Source organism: Leopardus geoffroyi, chromosome C3, assembly GCF_018350155.1.
Source record: "Leopardus geoffroyi isolate Oge1 chromosome C3, O.geoffroyi_Oge1_pat1.0, whole genome shotgun sequence".
Classification (NCBI taxonomy): Eukaryota; Metazoa; Chordata; class Mammalia; order Carnivora; family Felidae; genus Leopardus; species Leopardus geoffroyi.
In genome coordinates this window covers 24,580,498-24,605,911 of record NC_059338.1, presented here as the reverse complement: position 1 = coordinate 24,605,911, position 25,414 = coordinate 24,580,498, and the positions used below count along the sequence as shown (strand labels likewise).

General features: G+C 36.5%; 2 protein-coding genes across 8 annotated transcripts in view; one reads left to right on the top strand and one right to left on the bottom strand.

Moving 5' to 3' along the window:
- The window catches only part of LOC123586779 (complement factor H-like), a 106,106-nt gene extending 84,608 nt beyond the window's left edge, over positions 1-21,498 (bottom strand). For 3 of the 7 annotated variants that reach the window (XM_045456169.1, XM_045456171.1, XM_045456170.1), the window contains exon 1: positions 21,208-21,498. In XM_045456169.1, coding sequence (XP_045312125.1) covers positions 21,208-21,265 — 58 coding nt within the window. In that variant the 5' untranslated portion in view covers positions 21,266-21,498. The remainder of the gene's footprint in view (positions 1-21,207) is intronic. The other 4 variants (XM_045456166.1, XM_045456164.1, XM_045456163.1 and 1 more) reach the window with 4 other exon arrangements.
- LOC123586788 (60S ribosomal protein L36a-like) lies at positions 13,981-14,390 on the top strand. Its single transcript, XM_045456210.1, has one exon. The coding sequence runs from the start codon at positions 14,013-14,015 to the stop codon at positions 14,331-14,333; it is 321 nt and encodes a 106-aa protein (XP_045312166.1). The 5' UTR covers positions 13,981-14,012; the 3' UTR covers positions 14,334-14,390.
- Positions 21,499-25,414: the final 3,916 nt, after the last annotated feature.

The window sequence follows — 25,414 nt, the reverse complement described above, 5'->3', positions numbered from 1 at the left end:
TGTAGAAATATAAAAAATGAATACAGAAAGATAAGAGTATAGAAAACACCAACAACAAACAAAACAGAGTGCAAGAAATGTGTGAAGCCAAGTGATACCTGTTTGTTTAATTAAAGTTCCAAAACTAGAGGAGAGAAAAGACAAAAATATTTGAATAAAAAATAGCTAAAGTTTCCTAAAATTGATTAAAAAAATATCAACTCTCAGGTCCCCAGGGAGGACCTCTGAATGGGGATCCCTGTGCAGTACTTGGCAGAAGAATGGGGACAACTAGGGGATGGGGTGGGCTTTGTGTCAATTAGGCAGAACTCTTTTGTCCTGAAACACAAATTCTTAAAAGCAGACAGAGAAAGAACACATTTCTGTCAGAACAATGAAAATAGCAGCCATGTTTGTAACAGTAACTACTGAAGCATGAAGACATTAGACATGCCAGTGTGCTGGCATTTCTAAAGTGCTGAAAAACGAACAGCAATAGAGAACTCTGAACCCAGTAGAAATATACTGCAAAATTAAGGAGAATAGAAACACATTCTCAAACAAATAAAAACAGAGAGCATTCAATAATAGCAGACTGACACTAAAAAACAAACAAAAAAACAAACAAAAAAACCCTACTAAAACTCTCTAGGTTGAAGGAAAATGATCCCATAGATAAGCCAAAAAAGAGTAAGAATGAATGAGCAAGACTGAAGAAAATAAACATATGGGTTAATAAAAAGACTACTGAAAAATAATAAATAATGTGCTATGTATATTTTAACACAATTGAAAAAAACCATTGACTTAAAATCAGTAACAATGTCTTATAGTGTTTATAAAACATTCAGAAGTAAAATACATAACAATAACAAAAATTTCAAGAGATAACAAATGAAATTAAACTGTTTTAATGTTTATATAGTTTAGAGTATATTAAAAGTATTAATTTAGTGTAGACTGTAATAATTTGAGTATGCTTACTGTAAAACATTAATATTAGGAAATATATAACTAATAGAAATTATATAGTGAGTTAGTAAAGAACATTTCATTAATATTTTATAAAGGCAGAAAAGGAGGAATAGAACAACAAAGGAGAGATGACATGAAAAATAAATGGCAATATGTTACGTTTGAGCTTAACGGTCTCAGCAATTACAATAAATGTAAATGGATTCAGCACTCCGTTAAAATATAAACACTGACTGGAGGAAAAGAAACTAAAACAGAAGTGTATGCTGATTACTCTTAATAAAATGGGATAGATAAGTTGAAAGTAAATGATGAAAACTGATACATTATAAAAATATTAGTCAAAAAAGGGTTAGTATGTTAACATCAGACAAATAATAATTTAAGGTAGAAAGTATTGCTAGATAAAAAGAGGGCCATTTCACAATAAAAGAGCTACTTTAACAGAAATATGTAATAATTCTAAATGTGTATAAACATTTAGAATGATTGCTGGAGTTGGCTCACACTGACTCACAGAAGCTAATTATACACATCTCTTCCCAATACAGTATTCAGTGATGTCACATTTGTAACTTGAAATTGACCATATCATGAGTATTTACACTATATGAACTGGCACATTCTATAAGTCAAGACTCTATCCTTTCTTTTTGTTTAATAGTTGATTGTTATATAATTGCCAGCATGTCACTGTACATAAATGTAATAATATGTCTTCAAGATATAATAGAAGTAAAAGAAGTAAACAAATCTGTCATAATAGTTTGAGATTTAAATGTACTTCAAGTGTCTGGTAAACAAGCAGATAGACAAATAAGGATATAGAATGTATGACAATTATTAAACAAAGCAATCTTTTATATAGTTACAGAATGCAACCTTCAACAGCAGCAGATACATACTCATTCCAAACACACATGGAATATTCACTAAAATAGACTATAGGCAAATCTCAATAAATTTCAAAGGATTGAAATCACCCTAAGTATATTACCTGACCACTAGATATTGCTAACAGAAAATAACTGGAAAAATCTCAAAAGTTTTGAGGTTAAGCAATACTTCTGAATCACTCATGGGCTAAAGAAGAAATCATAATACATATTAGAATATAAATTGAACTAAACAATAATGAAAATATGATATATATCAAAATTTGTGGCATGCTATGAAGCTGAATTCCTAAACTTTACACCTGGGAGCCCTGTCCACAAAAGCCCTGCATCCTGACCTCAGGGAATGCAGGGAGGTATCTGGCTCTGGCCAAATTTTCACCCCTTCCCCTTAGTGGATATAGGCAGTGATGACTCAGGAGGCAGGATCTCACTATTGCTAGGAGATTTTAAAAACCTCAAGAGTTCTCGGGTGCCTGGCTGGCTCAGTCAATAGAGTATGTGACTCTTGATCTTGGGGTTGTGAGTTTCAGCCTTACGTTGAGTGTGGAGATTACTTAAAAAAGAAAATCTTTAAAGCAAAACAAAACAATCCTCCAGAGTCCTATAACACAAGCATGCAAAAAAACCCCAAAAACCCCTCCAATCTCAGTTTATAAAACTAGTTGGCTTCACCAGTAACTTATATAAAATATGCAAGGAGAAATAACGTTGCTATTAATATCTGAAATAGCTAGTGAGAAAAAATTTTAGTGGGTAAAGGACTTGAATAAATATTTCACCAAAGAGAATATCCAAGTGATCAAAAAACTGATGAAAAATTGCTCAAACTGAAAATGAAAATGAAAACCATAATAAACCATGAGCAAAATAACATGATACAGGGGCGCCTGGGTGGCCCTGGTGGTAAGCGTCCAACTTCAGCTCAGGTCATGATCTCATGGTTCTTGAGTTCAAGCCCCGCGTCGGGCTCTGTGCTGACAGCTCAGAGCCTGGAGCCTGCTTCTGATTCTGTGTCTCCCTCTCCCTCTGCTCCTACCCCACTCACACTCTGTCTCTCTCTCAAAAATAAATAAACAGGGGCGCCTGGGTGGCTCAGTCGGTTAAGCGTCCGACTTCAGCTCAGGTCATGATCTCATGGTTCTTGAGTTCAAGCCCCACGTCGGGCTCTGTGCTGACGGCTCGGGGCCTGGAGCCTGCTTCAGATTCTGTGTCTCCCTCTCTCTCTGCCCCTCCCCCCGCTCACGCCCTGTCTCCGTCTCAAAAATAAACGTTAAAAAAAAATTAAATAAATAAATAAACATTAAAAAAATTTTTTTAAATAACATGATATTGGCAAAAATTTAACAAGTTAAAAAATCCCACCATTTGGAAATAATGTGGAGCATTAGGAACTGTTGGTACAAAGAAAAATGGGAACCACCACAATAGAAAAGAATTTAGAAACTTGTAATGAAAATTCAAAGTATGCATTGCTTATTACTTGGAAATTTTACTCCTAGGAATACATCACTGAGAAACTAAGACACATGTGAACTAGATTTCATGTGTGGCAATATTTCTAGCATATGATTTTTAATAGCCAGAAACAACTCCAATATCCATCAGTAAACAAATAAATAAATAAATAAAATTTATGGTATATTCATGCAATGGAATAGTCCACCCAGTGCTACAAAATGACCTGAAAAGAAACGAAATAATAATCACATGAAGTAAAAGACACATAGGTGACTTTTTAGGAATATTTCAACTATATACAATTTAAGAACAAACATATATATTAGGGATGTGTACATAGGCTGTAAAGCTATTAAAGAAGAGCAAAAATGTAATTACCAGAAATATTAAGATAATGTTTTCTTCTAGAGCAAAGGTAGGGTTATTGACATAATAGAAACCCATGGGGATTTTCAGGGATGCTGGGAATGTTTTGCCTCTTGACATGGTGATTTATTATGTTTGTAATATGGTAGATTCATATTTTATTCACTCATATATTATATTTCACAATAAAGGTATTAAAGTAACAGAATCTGCATTTACAGTATGATTCTTATTTTGCAAAAAAATTAAATGACATATAAAGAGATCACAGGATGTTAATATGAAGCTCATGCCTACACATATTTTTATTTTAGAGAGGAGGGAGGGGCAGAGGGAGAGAGAGAGAGAGAGAGAGAGAATTTTAAGCAGATTTCACACTCAGCACAAAGTCTGAAGCAGGACTCGATCCTAGGACCCTAAGATTAAGACCTGAGCTGAAACCAAGAGTCCGACACTCAACTGACTGAGCCACCCAGGCACCCCATAATTGCTAATATTTTTAATACTGCTTGCTGCTTAATTTAGGTATAACTACCCTTGATATTAGAGTGACTACAGGAAGACCTAAGAGGGTGGGGTAGTAGAAGGACTGATTGCCTCATCCCTTGAACACACTAGATAAATATCACATCATTATGAACACCCAAGATATTGATCTGAGGACTGACAGGAAAAATTGCATAACTAGAGGGAGAGAAGGGGCCACATTGTGGAAGGTAGGAGGTGTGGAGCAATGCTTTGCGGGAAAAATCAATCATGGGTACTATGGAAGAGAGCCTTGGTCATGGAAAGAGGAAAGGAGAGAGAGGTAGAGAGAGAGAGAGAGAGAGAGAGAGAGAGAGAGAGAGAGAGAAGAGCATACAGGGACTGGCACAAGGAAAACGACTGGGAAAATGAAAGGGGCTGATTTTTGTGAGTTTTTATGACCAGTAGAGCTCAAATACTGAAGGTTTAGAAGTCTTCTGCATGGCTGGTGTGAAGCCCTCAGGGCACTGCAGTGCTCCTGTGAAGAAGGAGAGCAGATAGGCCCAGGGGGCAGAAGGTGCTATTCGAGGATCCTCTGGGACACATTGTGAAATATGGTTCCCCCTTTTTAGAGCACATGTTGGAGAGGTGGCATTCCCTCTCCCCAGGACAAAAGAACTGGCAAGCACTATTTCTCTCCCCTGCCTCTCAACATAGGTGCAGAGACACCTGTTGAAGGTGGCTAACCCAGACATCAGCTCTTTGATGTGCTTTACTCCAAACCCACAGCCCTGTTCTGTGGTACAACTGCCCTTCTAGGACAAACTTACATCAGTCTCAGTGTGGCAAGACCTTTCCCCAGAGGACCAACATGCATCTGTACCATGCCAGGTCCCTAAAATTTTGAGTTTTAAAACTCAACCAGCCTGCCTGGGATAGAACACAGGTGCATTGTGCTGCCAGGCAAGGAGAGAGCCCAGACACAGTCAGGGTGAAGGTAGGAATCTGAAGGACAACTGGGACACATGACTGGAGATTATTCCCTCTCCAGGAGGGCATTCTGGACAGTGGTGGGCATGATGTCCCCTTTCCAGGAATGAGGGACAGGGCTGGCACCATTTCCCCCTCGCCACCCCTCAACATAAACTAACTTCAGTAAGCAGCACAGCATCAACCTGGCGGCCTAAACCATTTATACCAAGTCCCATACCCCTGTGCTCTGAAGGTGCTTCTTTACTGGGGCAGGTGTGCCTGAGAACCAGCTTTGCGGGCTTCTGCCCCCAGAAGACCAGCACAAACTCCCCCACATGCACCATGTCTACTGACCATAGAGTGCTGAAAAGCTTCAGCTCTAGTGGAAATAGCATCAGATCTCTTTTAGCAAGCAGACCAGAGCAGACCTAGTTAAAACTTGCCACACTCTGGCCAAGGTCTAAATATTACCCACTGCAGGCAAGGAGAAACTCTGCAGAGGAATGACCTATAGGAAAGAGCAGCCAAAACACAGCAGCACACTGCAGACACCAGAGGCACTTCCTGAAGTGCTAGGTGCTGGACAGTGCATGACTTCTTCTGTATAAAGCCATTACTCTGAAGAGTAGGAAACATAATAGGCTTTCCTAACATACAGAAGAAGACAGACCTAGACAAAATACCAAGACAGACGAATTAATCCTAAAAGAAAGAACAAGAAAAGGTTACAGCCAGGGATCTAGATGAAACAGATATAAGAAATATGCCTGATTCAGAGTTTAAAGCAACAATCATAAGGACACTAGCTGGGGTTGAGAAAAGCGTAGAATGCACCAGGGACTCCCTTACCACAGAGATAAATTACCTAATAACTAGTTAGGCCAAAATGAAAAATGCAATAGGTGAGATCTGAAACCAACTGGATGTAATGACCATTAGGATGGAAGAAACTAGGAATGAACCAGTGATTTAGAAGATAAGCTTATGAAAAATATTGAAGCTGAAGAAAAGAGGGAAATAAAAATATTATGCCACAAATGTAAAATTAAGGAACTCAGTGACTCCTTAAAGTGTAATAAGATTCATATCAGGAGTCCCAGAAGAAAAAGAGGGAGAAAAGAGAAAAGGCAGAAGGATCATCTGAGGAAATTATAGCTGAAAACTTCCCTAATCTGGGGAAGGAAATAGACATCCAAATCCAGGAGGCACAGAGAATTCCCATCAAAATGAACAAAAGCAGGCCAACACCAAACATATTGTAGTTAAATTCACAAAATATAGAGATAGAGAAAAAATCCTAAAAGCAGCACAAAAGAAGTCCCTAACTTTAAAGGGAAGATAAAATAGGCTAGCAGCAGATCTCTCCACAGAGATTTGGCAGGCAGAAGGGAGTGACATGATATATTCAATGTGGTGAATGGGAAAAATATGCAGCCAGGAATACTCAATCCAGCAAGGCTGTCACTCAGAATTGAAGGAGAGATAAACAGTTTCCAAGACAAACAAAATCTAAAGGAATTTGTAACCATTAAATCAGCTCCACAAGAAATATTAAAGGGGACTCTTTGAGTGGAAAAGAAAGACCAAAGCAACAAACTTTAGAAAAGAACAGAGAAAATCTCCAGAAACAATGGCAAAACAAATTAAAAAATGGCACTAAATTAATATCTATCAACAATCACTCTGAATGTCAATGGACTAAATGCTCCAATCAAAAGGTATAGGGTATCAGAATGGATAATACAACAAGACCCATCTATATGCTGCCTACAATAAACTCATTTTAGACCCAAAGACACCTATAGATTAAAAGTGTAGATTAAAAGTGAGGGGATGGAGAACCATTTATCATGCTAATGGATATCAAAAGAAAGCTGGAGTAGCCATACTTATATCAGACAAACTAGATTTTAGACCAAAGACTGTAACAAGAGAAAAAGAAGGGCACTCTATCATAATAAAGGGGTTTTCCATCAAGATCTAACAGTTGTATACATTTGTGCCCCCAACTTTAAATGCCCAAATATATAAAAGAATAACAAACATAAAGGAACTCATTGACAATAATACAATAAAGTACGGTACTTTTATACCCTACTTACCAATGGACAGATAGTCTACACATAAAACCATTAAGGAAACAATGACTTTGATTGACACACTAGACCAGATGGACTTAACACATATATTCAGAACATTTCATCCTAAAGCAGCAGAATACACATTCTTTTTGAGTGTGCATGGAACATTCTCCAGAATAGATCACATATGAGGTCACAAATCTGACCTCAACAAGTACAAAAAGATTGAGATCATAGCATGCATACTTTCAGGCCACAACCCTATGAAAGTTGAAGTCAACAACAAGAAAAATTTTGAAAAGACAACAAATACATGGGGTTTAAAGAACATCCAACTAAAGAATGAATGGGCCAACCAGGAAATTAAAGTCGAAATAAAAAAATACATGGAAAGAAATGATAATGAAAACACAACAGTCCAAAACCTTTGGAAAGCACCAAAGTAGTCCTAAGAGGGAAGTATATAGCAATACAGGTCTACTTCAAGAAGCAAGAAAAATCTCAAATACGCAACCTAACCTTACACCTAAAGGAGCCAGGAAAAGAACAACAAACGAAGCCAAAAACCAGCAGAAGAAGGGAAATAATAAAGATTAGAGCAGAAATAATGTTATAGAAACAAATTTTAAAAATCACAACAGATCAATGCAACCAGGAATGATTCTTGGAAAGAATTAATACAATTGATAGCCCCCTAGCCAGACTTAACAAAAAAGAAAAGAAAAAGGACTTAAATAAATAAAATCATGAATGAGAGAGGAGAGATAACAACCAACACCACAGAAATACAAACAAGTATAAAAGAACATTATGAAAAATTATATGCCAACAAATTAGGCAATCTGGAAGAAATGGATAAATTCCTAGAAACATATCAACTACCAAAATTGAAACAGGAATTAATAGAAAACTTGAACAGACCGATAACCAGCAAAGGAATAGAATCAGGAATAAAAAATCTCCCAAACAAACAAAAAAGTCCAGGACCAGGGGAATTCTAACAAACAATTAAAGAAGAGTTAATTAATTCTGGGGCACCTGGGTGGCTTAGTCAGTTGAGTGTCTGACTTCAGCTCAGGTCGTGATCTCGTGGTTTGTGAGTTCAAATCTCACATCAGGCTCTCTGCTGACAACTCAGAGCCCACCTTGGATCCTCTGTCCCTCTCTCTCTGCCCCTCACCCACTTGCAGTCTCAAAAATAAATATTTTTTTTTAAGTAAAGAAGAATTAATACCTATTCTCCCCAAATCCTTTCAAAAAATAGAAATGGAAAGAAAGCTTCGAGACTCGTCCTATGAGGTCAGCATTACCTTGATTCCAAAACCAGACAAAGACCAAAATAAAAAAAGAATTACAGGCCAGTATCCATGATGAACCTAGATGTAAAAATTCTCAACAAAATACTAGCAAATCAAATCCAGCAGTACATTAAAATAATCATTCACCAAGATCAAGTGGGATTCATTCCTTGGCTGCAAGGATGGTTCAGTATCCACAAATCAACATGGTACACCACATTAATAAAAGAAAGAATAAGAACCATATGATCCTCTCAATAGATGCAGAAGAAACATTTGATAATATCAATATGACAATATCAATTCTTGATAAAAACTCTTGGGGTGCCTGGGTGGCTCAGTTGGTAAGTGCCTGACTCTTGATTTTGGCTCGAGTTACCATCTCAGGGTTGGGAGATCAAGCCCCATGTCAGGGTCCTTGCTGGGTGTGGAGCCTGCTTAATACCCTCTCTCCTTCTCCTTTGTCCTTCCCCTGACTTACATGTATGTTTGCACATGCTCTCTCTCTTTCTAACAAACAACAAAAACAAAACAAAAACAAAGAACTCAACAGAATAGGGAAAAAGGAACGTACCTCATAAAGGCCATATATGAAAGACCCACAGCTAATATACTTCTCAATGAGGAAAACTGAGAACTTCTTCTATGGTCAGGAACAAGCTAGGGATGACCACTCTCACCATTGTTATTTAACATAGAACTAGATGTCCTGGTTTCAACAGTCAGTCAAAAAAGGAGAAAAGAAAAGAAAAGAAAAGAAAAGAAAAGAAAAGAAAAGAAAAGAAAAGAAAAGAAAAGAAAAGAAAAGAAAAGAAAAGAAAAGAAAAGAAAAGAAAAGAAAAGAAAGACATTAAAAATCAACAAGAAAGAAATAAAACTTTCTTTATTCACAGACAACATGATACTTTATACAGAAAACTAAAACACTCCACTAAAAATTGCTAGAACTGATACACAATTCAGTGAAATCACAGGATTCAAAATCAATGTACAGAAATCTGTTGCATTTCTATACACCAACGATGAAGCAGTAGAAAGAGAAATAAAATAATTCGCCCCATTTATATTTGCACCAAAACCCATAAGATACCTAGGAATAAACCTAATCAAAGAGGTAAAAGATCTGTACTCTGAAAACTATAGAACAATGATGAAAGAAATTGAAGATGACACAGAGAAATGGAAAAATATTCCATCCTCATGGATGGGAAGAACAAATATCATTAAATGCCTATAGCACCCAAATCAGTTCACCAGAATTTTTCACCACCAGAATTTTTCACAGAGCTAGAACAAACAATCCTAAAATTTGTATGGAACCACAAAAGACTCTGAATAGCCAAAATAATCCTGAAAAATAAAAGCAAAGCTGGAGGCCTCACAGTTCCAGACTTCAAGCTGTATTACAAAGCTGGAGTCACCAAGACAATACTGAGATAATACCAAGATAGTACTGGTACAAAAACTGACACATAGATCAGTGGAAGAGAATAGAAAACTCAGAAATTGACCCACAACATATGGTCATCTAATCTTTGACAAAGCAGGAAAGAATATCCAATGGAAAAAAATATACAGTCTCTTCAACAGTGTTGGGAAAACTGGGCATTAACATGCAGAAGAATGAAACTAGACCACTTTCTTATACCGTACACAAAATAAATGCAAAGTGTATGAAAGACCTAAATATGAGATGGGAAACCAACAAAATCCTAGAGAAGAACACAGGGGGTGCCTGGGTGGCTCAGTTGGTTGAGCGTCTGACTTTGGCTCGGGTCATGATCTCGCGGTCTGTGAGTTTGAGCCCCGCGTCAGGCTCTGTGCTGACAGCTCAGAGTCTGGAGCCTGCTTCGGATTCTGTGTCTCCCCCTCTCTCTGCCCCTTCCCTGCTCATGCTCTGTCTCTCTCTCTGTCAAAAATAAACATTTAAAAAAATGATATTTTTGTGTAGTAAATAATACTTGTGTGAGATTTGATATGTAGTTTTCTTTGATGTTTTAGCAAATTTTTAGCACATTTATGTTAGGGAATTTTAATAAATGATTCCACATTACAGTTTTGATTTTTCGAATTTAAGTAAACATTCTGGTTGTCCACTAGATGGTGCTAATATCCTACCATAAAACACCACAAACACCTCTTTGGATTCCCCCACTCCCAAAGAGCCAGATTTTTTGTTGTTGTTCATTTTTAAATTTAATGTTCATGTTTTCACATGAATGTTTTATGCTTAATTAAAGGCTAATAAGTGTGTTTTCCATGTTATAAATTCATATTTCATGGCATTCAGATTATTGGGAAAATAAGTTAAATTTCAAACAAAGATGCCAATATTTTGAGTTATGGAACTATTTTTCAGTAATATATTAACATTTTGATAAATAGTTCCTTATCCTATTAAGTTAATGCAAGGTAAGAGTAATAAAGCTTTTATCAATTAATTTATTCAATTTAAATTATTTTTTTAAAACTAACGAATCTTCCAAAAGAGTAACCCATCTTCAGAACATTAAAACAATCAACACACACACACACACACACACACACACACACACACACACACACTAGACCATTAGGTAGCCTGAAGCAAACACATTTTCTTTTGGTTATATTTCAAGATAATATATTTATACGACTAGTTCTTGAGTTTTCAAATTTGGTTAATTGCTTTTAACCAGATGGAAAAGACAAGGAGACATGTCTTTCACATAATCTTCCTGTTACAGCAAATTCTCGGTGCCCAGTAAAAGACAAGAGACACACACTTGGGAAATCAGGAAAGACTGTTTCTCACCGGTGCCAGCCCAGCGGAGTCACCTCCAAAGGCTGACTGCTGGGTCCTGGTGCTGGCCTCCCTTTATGGGTAGGATTGTTGGGGCTCAAGGAAGAAAAACAAGGGGAGGGGGCTCTTACCAATTGTGCTACATGGGCAGTTGGCGGGTGCAGGGGGCAAGCAAGATTTCGGAAGCCAAAAGCATGCAAGGGGAGTATCCAACCTTGGACATCTGGCTGGCCCCTTTTTGTATCTGCTCTCGCGAGATTTCCCTCTCAAGACATCTGGCTGGCTTTTTTTTTTTTTTTTTTTTTTGGCCGGCTTTCCTTCTCATTCCTACCAGCTTCTCACAATATTTACTGTGTATATATATTTACTGTAGAACAAAAGTTCTCATATCGATTACCCTTTCAAATAATTCTTAAAATTCTGATGCTTTTTCCATGAATTTAAATGGCATCTCTTGACTGTAAGAAAACGGTATCACTGTCCCCTACTCCATTTCTCCATCTTTCCACTGCCATATTCAAAATTTTAGTTCTGATTATGATCATTTGCCACCTTGACTAAGAAACAGATGCTAACTAGTCTCCAAGCCTCCATACTCCACAGGGTTACACTGGATTTTTTTTTTGCAAAATTGGTCATGCCAGTCTTGTGATTAAAATCTTTGGTGGCTTTTGCTTTTACTTGTAAGACATTGTGAACTCCTTACCTTGCCCTTGGAATGCCTTTTCTGGCTCTTGCCATTCTCTCTGATGTCATCATGTCACCTATACCATTTACGCATCACACTAAAGCCATCCTGGTTTGTTTGTATGTTGTTGTGCATGTCAAATGCATTTTTTCCTTTAGGTCTTTTGGTTGTTTTCTCTCTTGGAATGTGTGCACCAGATACTCTTGGTGCTTGCCTTTGTCTCATCTTTGGGGCTCTTCTGAAATATTGTTTCCCCAAAGTGACCCACTTAAGACTAGCCCAGCTAAAGTCTCTGTACCCCAGTCATTTTCCCCCGGCCCCTACCTTACTTCCTTCACAACATAGTTCACGATTCATTATTACTTTTATGTTTACAAGCATTTCGTCTATCCCCCATCACATGTAAGCTCCCAGAGAATAATGACCATCTCCTTCCTGTTTTACAGAATGGAGCGATTTTCTTTAATACGAAGATCTTCTAACCTCAAATTTACTTCCTGATAACTTTTGTTCTTATCTTCAATACACTGAATAAACTCATGTCCTAACAAAATATTTAAATGAGTCACTATCTTTGTTCTAGCAGTAATAAAGCAGATCTTATGACATGACTTTTGCTTGTCTGAATTGACCAAAAAACCATTCAAGCTCAGTTAAACCACATTCTCAGAAAAGATTTTTAATTAAACAAAAAGTTATTTTACCCCATGTAGCCAAATTGTTGGCATGTATGAATAACAACTGCATTTGCTTGAATTAAGTTGGCAGTTCTTGAAGAAACAGGGCAGGGGGCTTATTAAATAGGTAACATAAATATATTTCAAAAGCATACAAACATATTTTAAGGTAGGACTTAGCTTTTGACTTCTTTTTTTTTTTTTTGAATAGCCATCTCTCTCCACAAGTTCTACGTTAATGAATGAACTAATCTTTCTTATGTCTTAAGTATTACTTAGGTTTAAACAATGAATATTTCATCTTATGTGTTTTGTAGTCATCTAATGCCAGTTAAATGATATACATATATATATACACACACATATATATATGTGTGTGTATATATACATACATATATATATGTATATATACACACATATATATACATATACATACATATGTATAAAACACTACCTGATGAACTTTTTATTCTCTTGGTCTGATTTTATAATTTAAAATTATTCTGGGGAACTTGGGAGGCTCAGTGGTTTGAGCATTTTACTTCAACTCAGGTCATGATCTCTGGGTTGGTAGGTTCGAGCCCGAGGAAGAGCTCTGTGCTGACAGCTCAGAGCCTGGAGCCTGCTTTGGATTCTGAGTCTCCCTCTTTCTCTGCCTCTCCCCTGCTTGGGCGTGATCTCTCTCTGTCTCAAAAATAAATAAATAAACATTTAAAAAATAATAAAAAATTATTCTGTCCCAGGGCGCCTGGGTGGCACAGTCAGTTGAGTGTCTGTCTCTCAATTTTGGCTCAGGTCATGATCTCACAGTTTGAGCCCCGCATTGGGGTCTGCACTGACAGTGCAGAGCCTGCTTGGGATTCTCTCTTTCCCTCTCTCTGCCCTCTCCATCACATGCATCCTTTCTCTCTCTCTTTAATAATAAATAAACATAAAAAAGATTTAAAAAATTATTTTGTCCCTAAATGAGAGTGTGAATAGATTTGGCAATTGATAGGAATAGGATTGATTTTGCTTTAATTTGAGGGACGCAGTTACAAAATTTTTGTTAAAGTTAAAAACAAATATCCTTGATAGTTTCATAATCATCACTTACTGAATTTTTCCACTTTCAAATTTTAAAGGGGCATGATTAACATACAACACACACCTAAATACTTGTTTTTAATGTCAATATATCTATAAACTATTATTTGAAAAGTGTTCTTAATTGAATAAAGTAAATCATGATAAAAGTATATATTTGAGGAAACATTAATCAAATGTGTACCAGATTGTTTTGGTAGACTCAAGTTGGGCTCTTTGCACAATTTCTCTATTTTTCTAAAATTATTCTGGGAGCTCTTTCTGTGCCAATAGTCTTCTTGCAGCCATGGTGAACGTTCCTAAAACCTGTCGGACTTTCCGCAAGAAGTGTGGCAAGCACCAACCCCACAAAGTGACACAGTACAAGAAAGGCAAAGATTCTCTTTATGCCCAGGGAAAGTGGTGTTATGACAGGAAGCAGAGTGGCTATGGTGGGCAAACTAAGCCAATTTCCCAGAAAAAGGCTAAAACCACAAAGAAGATTGTTCTGAGGCTTGAAGGCGTTGAGCCCAACTACAGATCTAAGAGAATGCTGGCCATTAAGAGATGCAAGCATTTTGAACTGGGAGGAGATAAGAAGAGAAAGGGCCAAGTAATCCAGTTCTAAGCTTCATATTTTGTTATGTTATGAAGACAATAAAATCTTGAGGTTATGTTCACTTCATTTGGTTGCAGTTGGTCTTTTGAGCGTGAAATAAGCTAGCGCCCTCAATAAAATTCCCTTTGTGGAGAAATTTAAAAAAATAAATATATAAAATAAAATTATTTTGGGAAAAAAAGAACAGGAGATAGTACTTTTTAAGTAGCCTAATTTCTAAACTTAGTAGGCACTAGAATATATTATAAAGCAAAACTAAAAATCAAGGTGGAAAATGTAAATCAAGGAGCGCCTGGGTGGCTCAGTTGGTTGAGTATCCAACTTCCACTCAGCTTATGATCTCACAGTTCAAGAGTTCAAGACCCCCCACCGTCGGGATCTGTGCTGATAGCTTGGAGCCTGGAGCATGCTTCGGATTCTGACTCCCTCTTTCTCTACACCTCCCCTGCTTGCACTCTGTTTCTCTCTCTCTCAAAATTAATATTAAAAAAAAATTTTTTTAAGAAAAAATAAATCAAATGGACAAAATGGAAATAGCAAAAGTAGATATTTTATGTTAAATTTCTTTCCTATCTTCTCATTGGTATATATGAATATTAGTTACATATGCATATACATAATATGATCCAAATAACTTTTCAAAATAAGATATATTCAGACTATTTTACAAATAACACAAGAATAATTAAAGATATGTGGCAAAGAATATATACACCTCTATAAAGAAAATATCAGTTGTAATGAAGTTTAAAAAAAAAACACTCGGCGGGGGGGGGGGGGGGGGGCGCCTGGGTGGCTCAGTCAGTTAAGTGGCCGATTTCAGCTCAGGTCGTGATCTCGCGGTTCACAAGTTCAAGCACCGTGTCGGGCTCTGTGCTGACAGCTCAGGGCCTGGAGCCTCTTTGGGTTCTGTGTCTCCCTCTCTCTCTCTGTCCCTGCCCCCCTCAAGCTCTGTCTCTGTCTCTCTCCGTCTCAAAAATAAATAAACATTAAAAAAATTTTTTTAAATAAAAAATTAAAAAAAAACCTCAGGCAAAAGCAGATAGACATTACATTACACTATTAAAGCATTTGAAAAAATAAACTTACACTTAAAATTTTTTTAAATATGATTACGCAATTTCTCTTGAAATTTTAACAATGTAAAGACCAAGAAGATAATTCCAGGATTATGAAAAGCAAATGGGAGAATAGGTCATAGCAATAAGAAATTGGGCAGAATACAAGAATGCCATAATTTGGATTCAAACAAGTTACTATCAAGATACAGCTTGCATATATCTCTGAAATCAAATTTCTTGAAATGTGTAGTATTTGGGTCGCTACTACCTAATGCCAATTATTGTCCAAGTCAACATGGTAGCTTCTTAAAGTAAATTGTTAGTATATATTGACTAGTTGCTATAAAAAGGAGCTTAGTTACAGGGTGATATTAAAACGAGGACCTTTAAAAACTGTAGCAGGAATGATTTTGCATCTGAATAATTATGATAATCTTGAGGATAAAGATTGAAAAAGAAAAGAAGAAAAACAGCACACACTATACCCAAATTCACCTGTAGTACTTGTGGAATTGTAACTGATGGCAGATTTAGAAAGGTGGGGATGATCACAATCCTCCATTTTTACAGATCTACTATGAGTCCTTTGTAAACACAATTGTTGTTTCCTCAGTTTTTTTTTTGTTTTGTATTTTTCCTTTTTTTTTTTTTAAGGAAGGGGCAGGGGTAGAAGGAGAGGGAGAGGGAGAGAAAGAGAGAAAGAGAGAGAGAGAGAGAGAGAGAGAGAGAGAGAGAGAGAGAGAGAGAGAGAGAGAGAGAGAGAGAGAGAGAGAGAGAATCCCACCAGGGTCCATTCCCAGTGTGGAGCTCCACATGGGACTCGATGTCAAGACTGAGATCATGACCTGAGCTGAATCAAGAGTCCGATGCTTAACCAATTGAGCCACCCAGGAGCCATGTTCCTCAGTCTTGAATGTCCTCCTCCCTGGCATCCTTATTTCCATGACTGCCATCCAACCTTCAAAGCCTACCCAAGATGCCATCGTGACCCTGACAGATTTGGCTCTCTTCATTCCACCTCTTACAAACAAACTCCCCAACCCGATCCCACTCCAGACTCTCATTCCAACTTGGATTTCTTGTCTCCTCTAAATGATCCTGTAGTCTCTCTTTTGCTTGTCTCCATCACAATGCTTTATACAGTAAAATACAATATGTTGATGAAATACAATAATCATTCCTTTTGTTTTCCCCACTAAATGGCCTTTTGGTACATGCTAGTCCTAATGCCTGGCACTTAGCAGTCACTTAGCAGTCACTTAAAAAGTGACCATTGGATGGGCAAATAAATGAATGAAAGAATGAATGGATGAATATGAAGCTCTTTTGGAACCTTTCCATTATATCTGCAGATTGCAGGCAACCCATGGGAAGAGCACAGTGGACAGCAAGCAATGTAAAAGGTAAGACATGAGAACACCTGTGCAGTGATCTCAAAGCTCTACTGCATGAACCCAAGAAACTCTGCTATCTGTAACTCCATTGTACCTCTTGTCTACATGTCTTAATTTTGAATTTATGCCATAATTTTGAAGTCAGGAATCATTTTAATTTTGTTCAAAAAGGCTTTTGGGAGCCTTTGAAGGAACAATTCTATAATCACTTTCCTATCTATTACATTTTTTGGTCAACATGGTTTGAGAAACTTGGCTCTCTCAATTAAAATGTCCAAACACATAAAAGTGCTCTTTCAAATATTTTTACCCCTTTCCTTTTGTTCTTTTTTTGTGATATTTTCCTAAAATATAGCACTTTTTACCTCAATTACATCATCTCTTATTTATGCACCATATTCTGAAACTAGTTAAAGTTGTTAAGATATGGGTAAAGAGCACATCAGGTAAGTGAGCACAGGATAGACTGGTTGGGAAAATCTTACATCCTGGGCAGGTAGGGGATGGTGAGTGGGGTGAGGGAGAGGCATAACTGTGAAGAAGGAAAAGTGCAAAGGTTGTATAACAATGAGGGATTGAGCAAAGTGGATCAATGTAGACTTTGGCAGAAACCCTAGCTATCAAAGGCCAAAGATGAAGAACCTACTAATTTATGTGTCATTGGGGGACTTACTTTAGGTTAAGAAGAATTTCAGCAATATTTAATAATTCAGTTCTAGTTTAACATTATATGCAGGCAGAAGAGTAGCATATGGATTCTCCAAATATGTCTACATTAAAAATAAACAAGGCTTGCTGTGGCACACCTCTCCCTCTCGTGACACTCCCGGGGCATCTGCTCTGACCCTTCTCATGGCGCTCACTGTCATGCTTCACCCATCAGATCTCCACTCCCCAGGGCCACCTCACCTTCCAGAGTTTCTCAGTCCTGTTCTTCACCCTCATCATCCATTTTTAACTTTCCTCACTAATTGTAATACAGAACTTTTCAGCTTATAATAATTCACCAGATATTCAGTAAATAATACTAGATTTAACTGTTCTAAAGTATTCAGAGTATTTTTCATTCTACACAAATTTCAGGTTTGTTGAATTTATATGTGTAAAACATTTTCTTTTTTTTAAATACAATTTATATTTTTTAATGTTTCAAAATTTATTTTTAGAGATAGAGTGTGAGTACTGGAGGGGCAGAGAGAGTGAGAGAGAGAGAGAGAGAGAGAGAGAGAGAAATCCCAAATAGGCTCCAGCTTTCAGTGCAGAGCCTGACATGGGGATCAACCCCACAAACTGTGAGAACATGACCTGAGCCAAAACCAAGAGTCAGATGCTTAACTGACTGAGCCACCTAGGTGCCCCTACAACATTTTCAAAGAAAAGAGGATATTGAAGGCAGTTGGGTTATTGCACAACCTTAAATTACATCACATAGGTAAATACCACACAACTATTTCTGAAAACTTGGGTTTTTTGTGAAGGGAGAAGAAGAATTCTTATTTATCACTTTGGAATTGAAACATAGAATTTAGGATTAAAAACCATCACCTCAAGTTCTGGATTAGATAACTATGTATAACATTCACATACACTTTATAAAATAGTACTTTTAATTAATTTATAAGTAATTCTTATGATTTACAATATCAATTATTCTTCCCACTTAGGGTTAACTCAAACTTGAAACCATCTTGCATTGAAACAATATATAAAAATTATTTTGCTTTACTTTCTGATAGAAGAGAATCTCTCTAGCTTTGATCTATATTTTAAGTCCTGAAAGAACTTTTTTTGCCCTTTAAGCCTCCAGAAATAGATAACACCTATATCTCTCCAAAAAGAATAGCCAGTGTGTACTTGGACGTGTTTCAGTAGGTTTTAATTTTTTCACATTTCTCAGCCAAGAATTTCTGGGCTGGGGTTACTTTCAAAGATTATACACTTTTGAGACCCGAAGTCTAAATGGTCTACTTGAAAAGCTTGGTCATAATATAGCCCAGAAAACAGAAACTATGTGGTAAGATTGAGGGACTGTTATTCTAAACTTTGTCCTGTAAATATGACCAGTTCTTAGCAGCCTGTGGTGATTCGTCCAACTGTGATGTTTTACAAGGAAACAACTAATGTTTCTACACACCTGGCAATGGCAAAGCAGAGAGCCTATTGCATCGAAAAGGTACTAACTGGTCTCCATGAAACTTGGGCCAATAAATTCTTCCTATGGGCTATCATTCCTCTTTAGAGTGAGGAGGATTTTTTGAGGAATGTTCACTCTGAACAGGACAGAGGCAATTTATGAAATGCTAAAACATTAAGACTGGTTGAGTAAAGCAGATTGTGCTGGTGTTCCAAACTGTCTTCTCAATTCCTCAATTTACCATTCACTATTCAATTTGGTATTTCTCAATATCTCAATTTACTATTTCATATTTATTGCTACATGGCAAATAAAGCCAGAGGCAACTACTGAAGGATATATAGATATTTTTAATGAGCAAGGCTATCTTGCTGAGTGAAATTTGCTAGGTATGGTAGACTGATGGAACTGGCATTTCAAACCAGTTTTAGAACTTTTTGGCAAAGAAGGAATAAATCACAGTTCTATATCTGCTGAAAATTCATGTAATTTTTTTCCTACTCACTTGTGCATCATGTGTGCTTTTGTGAAAATCATGAGGCTAACCTAAGGATTGCTTTAAATAGTAATGCTATACTTCCTCTGTTAGGAAGTAGCCAGATATGGTGAGTCAGTCTCACCATAGTATGTAGAGTGCTAATGCCCAATTCACCAGCAGAAACGGATGCCACATTTAAACACATTTTGATGAAATAGAAAATACAGGTGAAATGAGTCAGCTGGAATTGATTATGTAAGTAAGTAGTTTAAATCACTATTACTTAATTTTTAATACATGCTTTATAGCACCCGATTTTAAAATTTCAAATTCCACTTTGTAATCACTTAAACAGTTTAATTAAACTTGGCATCAATTCTTGAGTTTTAAACATGAGCTGGAAAGAAAACAAATCTTCCTTACATGACAAATGATGTCTACATAAAGCCTAGGCAAACAATATGTAAATATTGAGACACTGAACATACTCCTGCTAAAGAAAAGACAAAAACACTCGTGTACAGAAAAAGATGTTTGTAATGGTTTGTAGCATTAAGAGTGTTCTGGAACTCTTTGCCAATACAATAATATTTTACATTTGAATACACACTGCAATATTTACATATGCAGGGAAATGATTGTATAGCTAGTTTCAAAGGTGGCTGGATATAAGGTTTCTGAACTAAAAATCAAGCAATAGCATATCAGAATGTGAAACTAAAAACGCTCCGTGTCTCAGAAAAAAAATTAAGCATATTTGAATAAACCTTAAAAAAATGACTGAGGAATATAACTAAAGAGAGATATCTGCCTTCATTTTCTAGATTGAAAGACCATCAATGACAGAGCTTTAGTGTTATTTGTTGGTATTTCTCAATACATAGAGGCTGACAGGAAGCAAGCATTCAAAAAAATTTGTTGACTTAGTGAAATGTTTTGGAAATTTGTGAATGATAGGTAACTCATTTGTTTTAAAAATGTCATTCAAAAAAAGTAAATCAAAAAGTATCACACAGTTTCCTATCATGAACTAGAAACCAAATTCCATCCAAAGAAACTTTTTAATCTGTTGAGAAGTAGTGTTAGAATTAAATGTAATTATGTGTCTAGAAATCGCCTTACTAATGCCAGAAAATAAAAACTTCTACATTCATATTCACTATTCTCTTAAGAATACTCTTTAGACTGGTCTTCTAGAAGATACCTCAAATACAACCACAGGAAAACACCCATGAGAATATTTGGATGTACAAACATTGCATATTCAATTTTTTCAAATTTATATGATATATTCATGCCAAAGGTACAAGTAATGCTTGCTTGTCTATAAGACTTTTAAGGCCGTGACAATAACAGTTGTAAATGCTAAAGGGATTCTTCTTTAGAAAGAGTTAACATCTATATCTGAGATAAATCTAGTCATTAGATGATTTGAAGGTTTCTATTGTCTAATTGCTGTTCTGGTTCTATATATGTTCATATGCTTCTTAATACTTTCACAGAAAGCATTTGGGTAAAAATTCCAAGCATAAAATTATGTTTTATGATAATTACAAGGGAAATGCTTATATTACAGCTTTCAAAATATTAAAACATGTTTTGAATTTTTACATTAAATAAAATTATGATGAATAATCACGACATCTAAATAAGCTGCTTCTATTTTTTGAAACTTAACAATGTCAAAAGCCACTCACACATTAAGCTACAGAACAGTAATTAAATCACAATCTAGACCAAATTCCTAATACCACTGTGAAAAGCAGAACAGAAAATGTTTTATAACACAGAAAAGGCTTTCTTTTTTCACTCTTACCTTCTGCAACACAAACAGTCCACCACATAAGCCAAACAATCTGTGCTGGAAATCTCATTTTGATGATCGTTTAGGGGCACATTTAATAGCCGACACTGCTTACACTATGTCAGCTGCTCTTCTGCTAAAAGTTGTGATTAGAGCAGGAAGTGAGACACAGTTTGGGAATGAAAGGGATTACTAGATGCTCCGCCCATCAGAAACTTTTGCAAAGTAAAAGAAAAAATCGGTTACAAGCCCCAGCAATGCCAGTGTTGGAATCAGATTTTCACTGTATTCCCACTGAATGTTAATGCTGTGACCTGCTTTGGTTTGTTCTTATAAACCCAGGCATGTTCTCTGCTGGAATGTGCTCAGGTTCTTGGAATGTGCAAGAATGTGTAACCGGTGATAAACTTTGGATTTCATTAACTCTCTAATTATTCAAACCCATTCAGGTCTATCATGTGTAAACCTCAAAAGATAATAATAAAAGCTCCTTTAAAAATCATTTACTGGGGCACCTGGTGGCTCAGTTGGTTAAGCCTCTGACTTCAGCTTAGGTCATCATCTCACAGCTTGTGGGTTCGAGCCATGAGTCAGGCTTTGTGCTGACAGCTCAGAGGCTGGAGCCTGTTTCAGATTCTGTCTCTGTCTCTCTGTGTCCTCCCCTGCGCATGCTCTCTCTCTCTCTCTCTCTCTCTCTCAAATATAAATAAACATTAAAAAGGAAATAATTTACAGAGCTTGACGTTAGGCAACGCTTTCACAAACAAGACCCAGACAACGTGAGTGAACTTTGCCAAGAATGCAGTGCTGGTTGATATTTGCGACCTGCTTTTCCCGCAAACCATGCACTTATTCTTTTAAGGACGTGTCACATACGTGTGTGAAACAACAGGATCACTCTCATTGGACACAAATGAGTTTAACAATTCAAAACTCAAGAAACTGGAATGCTGGATTGCTAAAACTCTATGTTGAAATACGATAAGCATGAAGAGAAGGGAAGCAAAGGGTCTGCTGAATCTCGAGAAGGTGAAGACGCCTCTGCAGCAGCACCGAGCTCAGGAAACCGCGCAGCACTAGGTCTCAGGGAAGCCCCGGTTGTCCCTTCAGTCAGTCCCTCTCGCCCTCCTCTCACCACACACAGGGTGACCACTCTCCAATGTTTTAAGATTTCACAAGATAAATATCCAAAATATAGAAAGAACTTATAAAGCTCAACACCCAAACAATAAATAATCTAGTTAATAATCTAATAAATAATCCAAAATATAGAAAGAACTTATAAAGCTCAACACCCAAACAATAAATAATCTAGTTAACAATAAATAATCTAGGACAGCAGAGGGGCACCTGGGTGGCTCAGTCGGGTAAGAGTCTGACTTCAGCTCAGGTCAGGATCTCACAGTTCATGAGTTCGAGCCCTGCGTAGGGCTCTGTGAGGACAGTTCAGAGCTTGGAGCCTGCTTCGGATTCTTTGTCTCCTGCTTTCTCTGCCCCTTCCCTGCTTGCACTTTGTCTCTCTCTCAAAAATAAATTAACATGAAAAAATTAAATAAAAAAAACAGAAGAAGACATGAATAGACATTTTTCCAGAAACACACCCAGATGGCTAACAGACTCATGAAAAGATGCTCAACATCTCTCACCATCAGGGAAATACAAATCAAAACTACAACGACATATCACCTCACACCTGTCAGAATGGCTAAAATTAACAACACAGAAAACAACAGGTGTTGGTGAGGATGTGGAGAAAGGGAAACCCTCTTGTACTGCTACTGGGAATGCAAACCAGTCCAGACACTCTGGAAAATAGTATGGAGTTTTCTCAAAAAGTTAAAAATAGAATTATTCTACAATCTAGCAATTTCACTGCTAGGTATTTACCCAATGGGTACAAAAATACTAATTCAAAAGGCTACATGCACCCCAATGTTGATAGCAGCAACAATAGCCAAATTACGGAAACAGCCCAAATGTCCACTGACTGATAAATGGATAAAGTAGAGGTGATGCATATACATATAGAATGGAATATTTCCTAGCCATAAAAAAGAATGAAATCTTGCCATTTGCAACAACATGGATGGAGCTAGAGAGTATAATTGCTAAGTGAAGTAAGTCAGCCAGAGAAAGACAATTACCATATAATTTCACTCATACTTGGAATTTAAGAAACAAAACAAGCAAGCAAAGGGGGAAAAAAGAGGAAGAAAGGAAAACAAGAAACAGATTCTTAACTACAGAGAAATAATTGATGGTTACCAGAAAGGAGGTAGGTGGGGGTGATGGGTTGAATAGGTGAATGGGATTAAGGAGTGCACTTGTGATAAGCACTGGGTGTTGTATGTAAGTTTTGAGTCACTATATTCTACACTTGAAACTAATATGACACTGCATGTTAACTAACAGATATTTAAACAAAAAATTTACAAAAGTAATTTAAAAATTTGATGTGATTTTCTTTTTTTTTTAAATGTTTATTTATTTTGAGAGAGAGAGAGCACCAGTAGGGGAAGAGCAGACATAGACAGGGAGAGAGAATCCCAAGCCAACTGCACACTTAGTGGAGCCCCATGAAGAGCTTGATCCCATGACCATGAGGTCATGACCTGAGCAGGTATTCTGAGTCTGATGCTTAATGGACTGAGCTACCCAGGCACTCCTTGATAAGATTTTCTTTATGGCCCATTATCTGGTCAATATTCTACCTGTATCAGTAGGTCAAATTTATGATTCCATTGTCCCAATCTTTTATATTTTTACTATGTTTTGATCTGTTTATTCTAAATATTGGAAGGATGTATTAAATCTTCCATTATGAATGTGGATTTGTCTATTTTTCTGTTTAATTATGTCAATCTTTTAAAATATATTTTAAAGCTATGATGATGCTTACATACGTATTTAGTATTGTGATATCCTTCTCTTGCATTGATTATTTACCATGAAATGTCTTTCCTTACTTTTAAGTGTGCTTCCAGTATGATTTTCTGTTTTATTTCTTTTCTTTTTGTTTGTGTATTCAGAAAATTTGATGCACAGAGTGCCTGGGTGGCTCAGTCAGTTAGGTATCTGACTTCGGCTCAGGTTATGATCTCACAGCTCGTGAGTCAAGCCCTGCATCGGGCTCTGTGCTGACAGCTGAGACCCTGCAGCCTGTTTTGGATTCTGTCTCTCTCTCTCTCTCTTCTGACCCTCCCCCGCTCACATTCTGTCTTTCTCTCCTTCAAAAATAAATATTTTTAAAAAATTGATACACAGAACCAGACTTATCTTTTATTTTGAGTAAATAGGAAACAAAATAGCATATGTGAAAAATCAAGCAAATGTAAATTTTCAGCTATTATTCAGAAGTTGAATTTCACTTAACTGGTGGCACAAAAATTAACAGCATAGATTTAAACTACCTCTTTATTTTTTTTTAGTTTTACCTGTCTGAGTATGAATCCAAATATCTTTCCTTATCCAGATTTCTAACAGTATTTCTTGTCTAATAGCAATACTAATTTAACCTGTAGGGAGCGGTCTCGAATGTTATCATGATTAAAACTATTGAGTGCCAACACTATACCAAACATAAATCTAAGCACATTTAGTCAACACTGTGCTTATAACAACACAATTAAATTGGAGACTATTACTATCTCCAATGTAGAGATGAATGAACCAAGCTACAGAACATTAAAGCAACTTCATCAAAGTCACAAGACATTGAGAGAACCAGATATCAAATCCAGAGATGATTTCCTGAATCTTACTTTTAACTTATGCAGATCTGTCTCTCAAATGATTTGCACCCTAAGCAAATGCTTACTAAGATTACCTAAATTCAACTGTCAGTAACTCCTTTATATAATTAAAAATATTCTAAAATATTTACAAATGTATTCTAGTGTATGGCACAGTTACCTATGTATTTTACAATCATACATTCATATTACTACAAAGATTTTTAATGTACACACACATATTTATGAGGAATTTAAAGTATTTTGGGGGGTGATTTTACTATATAATTTTTATTTTACTTGCAATTGCTGAATGTAAGATGCTATTCCATTATTCAAGTGAAAATAATGCCCTTGAATTAATTTCAACAATATGTTTCAGAAATATTACTTTCATTGCTTTTTCTCTTCTTTGTGATTTCCAAAACCGATAGATAAGGCTTTAGTTGAGTGTTATTTCCTTTGTATTCTTCATCAATACTTTAAAA

Coding starts and splice junctions, on each gene's coding strand:
- LOC123586788 (XM_045456210.1), top strand. CDS start 14,013: ATGGTGAACGTTCCTAAAACCTGTCGGACTTTCCGCAAGAAGTGTGGC.